The following is a 9,776-nucleotide window of genomic DNA, read 5'->3' as shown; positions in this document are numbered from 1 at the left end:
GGGATTAAAAGAAACCCTGATGTTGAGTTTACAGCTTGAAATGAGTGTAGACTACCTGATCCCCACAGATCTAATAACACACCTCTATGTGGGGAAGAAAGGAAGAAAAGAGGGAGGTTTGGCCCAAGTGTATAGCAGGAGTTTGTGCGGGAGAGGTCTGGCTCCAGACCTGAATGTGTGCATACATACCCAAACGCTCCCACACACCTATATGCACCCACATGTTCCTACAGGTGCTGTCTGTCTCCAGCTCAATGTAGTTCTCATCCAGCCCTGGGCAGAGCAAGTACAAAGAGGCTTGAGACCAGACATTTCAGTGAATCAGCATGACAGGGTGATGGCAGGAAAACTTTCCAGGGCAAAAGAGTTCTAGTTTGGCTCTCCAGCACCTGGGCATCCATCAGTGGGGATATCGCTAGGCTGGGCAAGGGACAGGACAGGATGGATGCAGCCTGAGAACTGGCCAGCAGCAGAGAGATGCTTTGATTTGATGCCTCTCATCAGCTTGCTCTAAGGAGCTGTGGCTGATGTTTTGGGGTGCAAAGCAGTGGAGGTCTATCTCAGAGCACTCCCTCTCCAAAGTAGCTGCTGCTATGGGCTTAGGAGAGGAGTAAGCATCATTTGCACCCTCCTGTCCTCTGAATCACCTATCTAAACTGCTCGCACCCCATCAAGGTCCTCAGGAGAGCAGTGCTGGAGGGCACCCAGCATGTCTTAGAATAGCTGGGCACCTTGCATGGTTAAGGCCAAGCAGCGCAGAGCGGTAATAAATCGTGTGCGCATTTTGGTCAGGTTTCCTGAAGGCACAAGCTTGTGCAGCGGTAGTGGCTGTTAGCTCCTCCTTCTCCCTGCAGCCCTCCTGCAATATTATTTTTAAACTACTAGGATAAAGCAAATTTGGCAGATTGAAAAAGGGCTCTAAGACATTACATGCTGACAAGTTTAATGAAAATAAGGTGGGGAAGAGAGGGAACTACTTTTCCTCACTGAGCAAAATGCTTCACCTGAGCACCATATTAGTAGACAGCTGAGAATCCACACCTGTGTGTCACAGCCTCCACGGGTTCTTCTGCCTGTTTTTTTTAAAAAAAAAACTCAGATAGAAGAGATTTAGGGCACCTGAAACAAGCGCGTAGTCTATGCTGGGAGAAGCATGTGATATGGTGGTCAGTGCAGAAGAGCTGAATGTGGGAACAGAGCAGGTGAAGACATGGCTTACTCAGTGCTTGGTGCCTTCCTACGCCCACTAATGCCAACTACAAGGATGTGAGCTGCCCTGGGGATGTTAATGCTGCCCAGCTGCTCATCTGCTCTGAGTATTTCTTTTTGGCTGCAAGACCCTTGGGAAGGTTGTCAGCTCCTGTTTGTTCTACCTGAAAACTATCACCAAGACTGTGGTGCTAGGAAGCCCCTGTTCAGACAGATGCGAAGGTGAGGGGAATGTTTCTGAGGGCTTGTAGCATACTTGGATAGCCCATATATTGGAGCTGCTAGTGCTGGATTTCATGGGAAATTTCAGGAATCGGAGTGAATACTTGAGTTAGAGACTTTGTCACTGCACTGCAGACTGAGCTTGTAATTTTCTATGAGAAAAGAAAGCAGAAGCAAATGTGCTGGTCATCTGCAGAGGTGCAGATCTTTGGTTTTCCCCTTATTGATATGCAACTGGGGGAGGGAGAATGGGAGAGTTTGTGGTTTCTGCCTCACCTTCTCTGAGCATCAGATATAGTCACAGCATAGGAGATAAGTTTTGAGGCGGGGCTCTAGCTGGTGAGTCTCACTGATGTTCTTCAAAATGATAACCACTTTTGGGAGCAGGAAGGGCCAAACTGGGGTCTGGCTGTTGTCTGCAGTGTGAGGCTTGGCCTTTCAGCTGTGGGTGCTTCAGGATCTTTGGGCTTTCTCCTCCCCTGGCAGCAGAGGCTCAGAAGGTCCCTGCCTTTCTGGGAGTGTGAGCAGGAGGCAATTATTCACTAGACAGCCTGGGAGGGTGGAGGAATGGGGCTGTAAGCAGTTGCTAGGCAGGGGCATGCTGGAGAGGAAAGATGGGATGGGAACATGGTAGGAAATGGGAGCTACCTCTTCAGCTTGACACCAAGCCAGTGGTGAGGTGGGGAATAGATGTCTAACTGACTGCTTGATGGCCAGTTGAAATGGGATGTGCATTTGCTGTCATGGCCCATCTGTGGCATGGGAGTCCTTCCCAGCCTCAGGGTCATGAGAGCTGGGGTATTCTATCACCTCTGCCTTGGGTTTGGTGCTGAAGACAACTTGCCTTTGCATCAGTCTTCCCATCTGAAACAGGGGGAAGTGTGTTGAGATCTCTGGATTACAGCAGGCCATGGTATGGCTCATTCCTGCCCTATGGCCATTTATTCTGTAGAAACTCCTAGAGGCCCTAGAGTGAGTGTGTGGGCTGGCTACTAGACACTTGCACAGGAAGAAAACTGATGCATCTAAGTTGGGTGGCAAATGCCTCATCCTCTTCTGCCTTCACTGCTGGTGGCTGGAGGGGGAGAAGATGAACACTAGAAGGCAATACCCTTGAGCATTCGGGTAAGCTGATAATATCGGCCTGTACTCTAACCTGAAGTTTTCTAAAACTTTGAATCAAGTTAAAAGAAACAGCTAATGAATAGATGTTTCGTGCTTGTCCTGTTAAAGATGGTCCTACTTCTGTTTCAGTGGCAGGCTGAGATCTGCAGCTATGTAGAGCCCTGAAACCCCTTGGCTTGCTCACCCAGGAGCTCAGAGAGCATGTCCTTCATCCCCTCCCTCTCCTCATCTGTCTGATTCTTTCTTTTCTGTTTGTCTCTTGCTCATGATCTTTGTGTGCCACTTTGGTCCATCACTTTCTTCTCATGTGACCTATTTCCTTCACGTGACAAGGTCCCTTCACCCATCCCACCCATTCCCTCAAGCTTGGGCTGATCTGCAGTACAATAGGACACCCTGCTACAAAGAGCACATTCCACCTCTGGTGGGATTTTTTTTTTTTCCCTGGCACTATCTCTACCTCTGCCTTCCTTTGGCTTCCCATAGGCAAACCATGCTCTTCATGGAGCAGAGCATCATGGATGCTGCACTAATTCTGTCCTCTGGCACATGCAGAAGAGGGCAGCATTGTTTTGAAAGACTAGCTTGGTCCTAAAGGCACTACAGATGGTCTAGGGAGAGGCAGTTCATTAGTCAAGGTGGCAGCACAGTCACCATCCCTGTCAGATCCCAGGAGGTTCCTACCACACTCATTTCTGCACTGCAGGTGTGCCTTGGCCTAGGGCCTGCCTGGTCATAGAAAGCTAAAAGAAGAGCTGCAGTCCTGTAGTTATATTGTGCAGTCTTGGAGGCCTCCCACTGTTCCTAACATACTTTTGAGACAGCTGGAAGAATTTTCCCCAGGTTCATCCTATCCCTCAGCATAGTTCTCTCACCCAGTCCCAGAGATCCAGTTGTGTTGCAGGAGGCATCTGGGAAAAGAGGTGTTTAGGCCACTTCCAGAATATGAATCTGGTATCCCATGTTGCTATTCAGCATGTGTGTGCTGTATGTGTGGGGAGCACCTGTGGCTCACCTCAGGGTAAAGCCACAGTAGCTGGTCTTGGAGCTGGGCTCCTTTATTGCCTTGCAGGTGAGACTCTCCCTTTAGCAGATGCACACATGTCGATGTGGTCACCCACAGCACCAACATGCTTTCACCCACCATCTTTCCAGGGCATCTGCTGGTATTGGCCTGCATTCCCAAACCCCAAGGCTGGGAGGGAGGGTTGTCTAAAGGATGTCCTTAGATCTGGGGAGATCTAAGGAGAAATACTTCTTACCACAGATGTCGGTGAGGATATCGGTGAAGGTGGCACAGAGAGCTCTTGTTCTGGTTTCCATGGCTTCTGCTGTCACCCCCATGGCAGAGGTTGCCTGGGGCTAAGAGCAGACCCTACCACCATCAGAAAGGGATGTTTATGGCTGGGGCTCTGCAAGCACCCACTCAGAAAAGCCAAGTCAGTTGCAACATTCATTTGAAGGAGAAGAGGGAGAAAGAGGGTAAAACCCAGCTCACCAAGAAAGAAGGCAGCCAAATATCTGGGAAAGGCAGAGAAAAAAGTGTTTCGTGCACTGGGCAGCCTGCAGGGGTATGTACAGATAATTATTCTTCAGAGCATGGAAGTGCATACACCCACCCACCCTGCTGTGCCTAAACCTGGAGACCCTGAGAGCCAGGGTACAAGATGCCAGCGGACAAAAGCCAGGGCGATACAGCCTCTCACACCCGTGTGAAGACACACCTCCTTCCCCATCCAACACAGGAGCATGTACCGCAGGACATCACACAAAAATTCTCCCTCACATGCAGAAAAAGGGCCACACCAGTACACAATAAGGCACACACTGCTGCGTACGTAGGTGCACACACACTGTGTTTTGGGTGTGTACACACGGGCACATTTCTGCGCACGCACACAACCTTGCGCCGGTGCTTTTTCTGGCCTTTCCAGCGCGTGCCCACCAGCTTTGCTTGCCCCCGAGCTGGGGACAGCAGAGCCCCGCAGCCCTGCCATGCTCATTTGGGTCTTTGAGACTGCAAAGGGTAAACTGGGACCAGAGGGGTGGGGGGGGGGGGGGCTGAAAGCAAACTAATGATGAAAATGTCTCCTCCATGCCTGTGCCTTAATTAAATGCATGGAGAGGCTCGGGGAAGCACATCTGTTTTCAATCTGGAGCCCTTTGATGGCATCAAATGTTCTTTCCCCAGATCAGGGGGGATGGAAATTCTGGGCTGGCTGTGGCAGCCCAGCCACTGGGACACAGCGGCCTTTCCTGGCCCGCAGGACCCTGGCCCTGGCCACCAGCCCTGCTGCCCTCAGGGCCCCTCTGCGGCAAGCAAGGGTCTGGGGGTACCTCCCTGCACCTCCACCTGTGTTTGGTCACAGGGGCCAGCCGGGCCAAGCCAGGCTGCTGGGACATCTTTGCTTGCTGGCCTGAGAAGCTCCGAGTGCATCCTCCTTCTCCTGTCTTTTTACGGTTTCCCTTTTCGGCCTTTTTTCCCCCCTTGCTCTTTTGCTCTGCTCTCCTTTTGGTCTGTCTTCTCTTTCTTAGTTCTCTGTTGCACTTTTTCTTCCCCTTTCAGTTTTTTTCCTCTTCCTTTCCTCTCTCCTGTTCACGCTTTCTCTTCCGTTTCTCTTTCTCACCTTTTCATCTGCATTTTTCATTTTCACTATTTCTCTCCTTCTGCCCTGGGAACCCTCCCCAGAGCCGCGCTCACCCTCCCCTCCGGGTGACCCGGGGCCCCCCCCTTACACCCCTCTCACCCCCTAACCGGGGGCTCCCCCAGCCACCCCCCACGAGGAGCTAATGAGCCCAGTGGGGCCGGCGCTGTCCACCCCCGTCGCGAGTGGGGAGGGCGGGGGGGCCCGCGCCGTTGCCACGTCCCGGCGGGGCCCCGCGGGCCGCCCTCCCCCGGGTGCCCGGCGCGGCCGGAGCGGCGCGGAGCCGCCCCCGCCGTTTGAAGTGCGGGGCGGAGGGGAGGGGAGGGCAGCGCAGGGGCGGAGGGAAGGAGGGGGGGGAGCCGCCGGCAGCGGAGGCGGAGGGACGGGGCGCACCCGCCCCAGCGGCCCCACAGCCACCCTGCGCCTCCCGGCCGGCGGCAGCGCCCCGCGCCGCTGTCCCGAACCGGCCGCGCCGCCTCTCCCCTCCGGCATGTTTTAAGCCCGGCCCTGCCCGCTCCCCTTCGGGCTTGCCCTCCCGCCGCCGTCGGGTCCCGTTTCCCCCTCCCCCCCCCTTCCCCTCCCCCCCTCCCCCCCCGCCTTTTCGGTCCTTGCGCATCCCCCCTCGAAGGGCCGGCGGCTGGGGGGGAGCGGGGGCGGTGGGCGCCCGGGGGGGGCGAGGGCAGAAAAGCCCCGCTCGGCACCATGGCGTCCAGCTATGCCCACGCCATGGAGAGGCAGGCCCTGCTGCCCGCCCGCCTCGACGGCCCCGCCGGCCTGGACAATTTACAAGCCAAGAAGAACTTCTCCGTGAGTCACCTGCTGGACCTGGAGGAGGCGGGCGACATGGTGGCCGCCCAGGCGGACGAGGGCGGCGGAGAGCCCGGCAGGAGCTTGTTGGAGTCCCCCGGGCTGACCAGCGGCAGCGACACCCCGCAGCAGGACAGTAAGTGCGGGGACACCCCCCTCCCCCCCCCCCCCCCCATTCCGACCCCCCTTCCATCCCTCCCCGGGGCGAGGGGCCTCTGCGGCCGCTCCACGTGTCCCGCGCTCCCGGAGCGGAGCGGCCGGGGGAGCCGCGGCGGCCGGTGCCGGCCCCGAGGGAGCTCCCGCGGGGAAGCGGCCGGAGGAGCCGCTGGCCGGGCCCTGGGCCGGCTCGCCCCGCTCGCCCAGCCGGCCTTCCCCGCCGCGCCCCGTGCGGGGACCCCGCGTCCCCCCGGCCCTCGGCGGGGCCGGCGCCCGGCGCCGTGCGAAAACGCTTGTTTTCCCCCAGCCGCGTCCCGGGCAAGGAGGGAGCGGCGAGTTGCCCTTCGCCGCCGTGCCGCGCTCGTCGGGCCCCGGCTGCCTTCGGGGGACCCGGAGGAGAGCAGCCCTGGGAGCCGGGCCGGAGGGCTGAGCCCCCTTTTCCATCGCCTGCCGGGGGGGGGCTGAGCACGGGGCTTGGCTGGACGGGGCGAGGCGCGGTAGGCAGCTGAGATGCCCGTCCGTCGGTCCGTCCCTCTGGCCCGCCGCGGCCGGTGCCGTGGTTTGCGGGACACCGGGAAGCTGCTTGGGGCTCTGGACGGGAACCGGACGATTGTCCGACGACCCGCCCGGAGCTTCGCGGCTCGCCCACAGCCCGAGGGTGCGTGCGCGGCTGCAGAGCGCAGCCGCCGGTCCCCTCCTGCCCGAGCCCCGCTGCTCCCGGGCCCGGCCTGAGCCGGGCAGGGCGCGGAGCCGTCTCTGAGCAGCCCGTCCCAAAGGGCCCTCGTCTGGGAGCGAAAGTGGCCCTAAAACAAGAGCCCAGCGGCTGGCGGGCAGCGGGGATGGGCGCCGGCTTGCGCCGCATTTTCCAAGCTCCGCTTGTTATTTTCCAAGGGCAGCGCTGTCAGACAGGGCGAGCCGCGGCGGAGCGGGGTGGGGGGGGTGTGCAGGGCCAGCAAACCCACCCTTATCCTCTCTCTGCTTTTTGTTTTTTTTTTTTTTTTTTAAAAAAATATCTATAGCCCCGGCCGCAGGGACCGGCCGCGATTTTCGTTGTGGGTACGGGCTGGCAGCGGCCGCCCCGCCGTGTCTCCCGTGGGGCGGGCAGGGGCCGCGGCTGCGGACACGGGCTCGCTTCCCAGGGAGCCCCCCCATCCCGGCCCGGGGGGCTGCCCTGCGGCTGCCGGCGAAAGACGAAAAAAACAACGAAAAGCGAACGAAAATTGCAATTGCAATTGCAATTTTCGTTCGCTTTTCGTTTTTTTTGGTGGGTTTTTTGTTTGTTTGTTGGTTTTTTGGTTTTTTTATTTCGCCGGGAGCCGCCTCTGACCCTCTTCCCCGCGGATCCGACGTGGCTTTCCCGGTATCCCGAAGGAAACCGGGCTGGGGACCAGGGGGGAGCCTTCCAAAAAAGCAGCCGCTCCTCACACTACCGCCCGTGGGATCCCCGACGAAGGCGCTTTCTGCGGGCGGGGAAGCAGCCCCCGGGGGAGCGCGGCTCCCTTCCCTCCCGGCGACCCGCAGCGGGGCGCGGCTGGCAGACCCACCGCCGCTGGGAGATCGGGTGAAAAATCACCCTTGCCAGGACGTGGAAAAATGCAATTTCTGCCCCTAAAGGTGTGTATTTTAGCGGGGAAGGCAGTGATTGCTGCTCCCCCCGATTCAGCTCCCTGTGCTGCAACACTGCGGCCAGAGAGTCCCGGAGATACTAACCAACAAGTTGCGTAGAAAACTCTTTTTTATTTCTTCTGTTTCCCCTCCGGTTTCGATTATCATAGTTTATTTGGACCCGATTTACTCCTGATGCTGCCCCTTGCCAGCTGCTGAGCTCTCCGGAGCTGGCTGGGTCAGCCTGGAAAAGAGGGGCTGTGTTTCCCCAGTACCCACCCTGCTCTTAGAAGTTCTCTGAATGCTGTAAACGTTCTAATGCCGTTGTGGTGAATTAGAAAGTAAGAAAAAAAATAAATATTTGCTAGGGATAAATTCTCCCTGGTTTATTGGGCAGAGCTGTCATCTGGGCTTTCTAGCTCTTTCACTGATGCATTTAGCAGATCCCATGAGTCTCCGTGCCTCAGTTTCCCCAGCTATCGCATGTGTTTCATGAGATGTTTTGCAGTTTGTGCAGGAAAAGGACTGTGCTGGAGCTAGGCAGTGCTACAGAGGTATGAGCTCTTCTCGGTGAAAAATGAGAGCTGGTTCAGTGGAAAAGCTAACACAGGGCTCAGTTATTCTCCATGTTACTAAGGGAGAGAAGGTAAAAGCCGTTTGGAGAAATTGTGGAATGTCTCGAGAATACTAAAAATGTTCTTCCAACCTGAAAGAAAGTCAGCTAGTCTGTCACTGATTTCTGTCCCAAACTGAAGTGAAAAGCCAAATTATTGGAGCTATTTGTATAATCCAAAATTACGGGAAAAAGTTTGACACAGAAATGACAAAAGGTTTTATTTGGACATTTGAGATTGAAGGAACTGTTTCACCACTAGTTCATTTGAAAGGGGTTCAAGAGAAAATGTTTCCTCTATTAAAAAGAAAAAAAACCCAACATCCCTGGGAGTAGCTGTGATTGTAATATTTACAGGGAGAACTGTCAGCGTATTAAGGAGCTGATTTTTCAGTGGTGCTGCGAAGCTGTCACTCTCATAGACTTTAGTTCAACTTCTAGCTCTGAAAACCGTGCCCTAAATGCTGATACAATTCACAGCAAACCTCCCTGCCTCTGCCGCTTGGCCAGGAAGACTTTGCAATCTGAGTTCCTCTTCATTGCAAAACCACCTGTTAAGATACAACCAACTCTTGCTTTGGTAGCAGGGCTAAAACTGGGATGAAAATGCGGGTCCCAGCTCAGCAGAGCTCTTCCCAGCGAAGGCAATCGGCTCCTATTGCTCCTGTGCCCTTTGGGGGTGGCAGAAACCTGTCGGCGGCCTATGGGTTCCCAGAGCTTGTGGCTTTGAGCAGGGTTAATTCTCCAAATCCAAAACTGGTAAGCTATTAGCTGCTTTTTTTTTTTTTTTTTAAGATGGCATTTTTGACCTCTGCTTTTTTTGGTTGGTTTGTTTGAGTCTTGGTGTTGATGGCTCGTAAAATGGTGCAGAGAAAACATGAGCAGTAAAAGAAAAATTGTTATGCTTGGATTTCTTTTGTGAGGAGTGAATAAACTTGGTCCAGTATGCGCCCAAGTGCTGCGTATTAGAGTTATTACTGTCCTTTAATTTCTCTTCAGTATAAAAGCAACGGCAGTTTCGGGGCTGCGCTTCTCTCCCAGGCTGGTGGGTTACGTCGAGCTATCAGGGCTGGTTCGCAGTCGAAGCTGGGGCGCAGGCTGCTTGCGGCCCCCCACGACTACTTCTGTCTCGGCGGGCGTCGTGACCCCTCAGCACTGCTGCTCCTTCCCAAGGAAGCAGAAACCCTGCCGGGGCGGCCAGGAGGAGGTGAGTTTCTTTGCTCAAGCTGGGTCAAGCAGAGCATCTGTGCTGGCTTCAGCCCTCTTTTCTCAGGCAGTGAGTTGAGAGCATGAGGACGGGCTTTTTTCAGCTGACACGTTGTTTGGTGATGGAGCTTGTTGCCGCAGGATTTTGCGGAGATCAGAAACAGAAATGATTTCAAGAAAGGACAAGG

General features: G+C 55.5%; 1 protein-coding gene across 2 annotated transcripts in view; it reads left to right on the top strand.

Annotated features, from left to right (window-relative positions):
- Window positions 1-5,788: 5,788 nt before the first annotated feature.
- Window positions 5,789-9,776, top strand: part of PRRX1 (paired related homeobox 1) — a 40,460-nt gene continuing 36,472 nt past the window's right edge. For both annotated transcript variants that reach the window (XM_074877252.1, XM_074877254.1), the window contains exon 1: window positions 5,789-6,144. In XM_074877252.1, coding sequence (XP_074733353.1) covers window positions 5,904-6,144 — 241 coding nt within the window. In that variant the 5' untranslated portion in view covers window positions 5,789-5,903. The remainder of the gene's footprint in view (window positions 6,145-9,776) is intronic.

The sequence above is a fragment of the Strix uralensis genome, chromosome 8 (assembly GCF_047716275.1).
Source record: "Strix uralensis isolate ZFMK-TIS-50842 chromosome 8, bStrUra1, whole genome shotgun sequence".
NCBI classification, from domain to species: Eukaryota; Metazoa; Chordata; class Aves; order Strigiformes; family Strigidae; genus Strix; species Strix uralensis.
The sequence above is the reverse complement of the archived record's forward strand: the minus strand, read 5'-3'. Positions and strand labels throughout refer to the sequence as shown.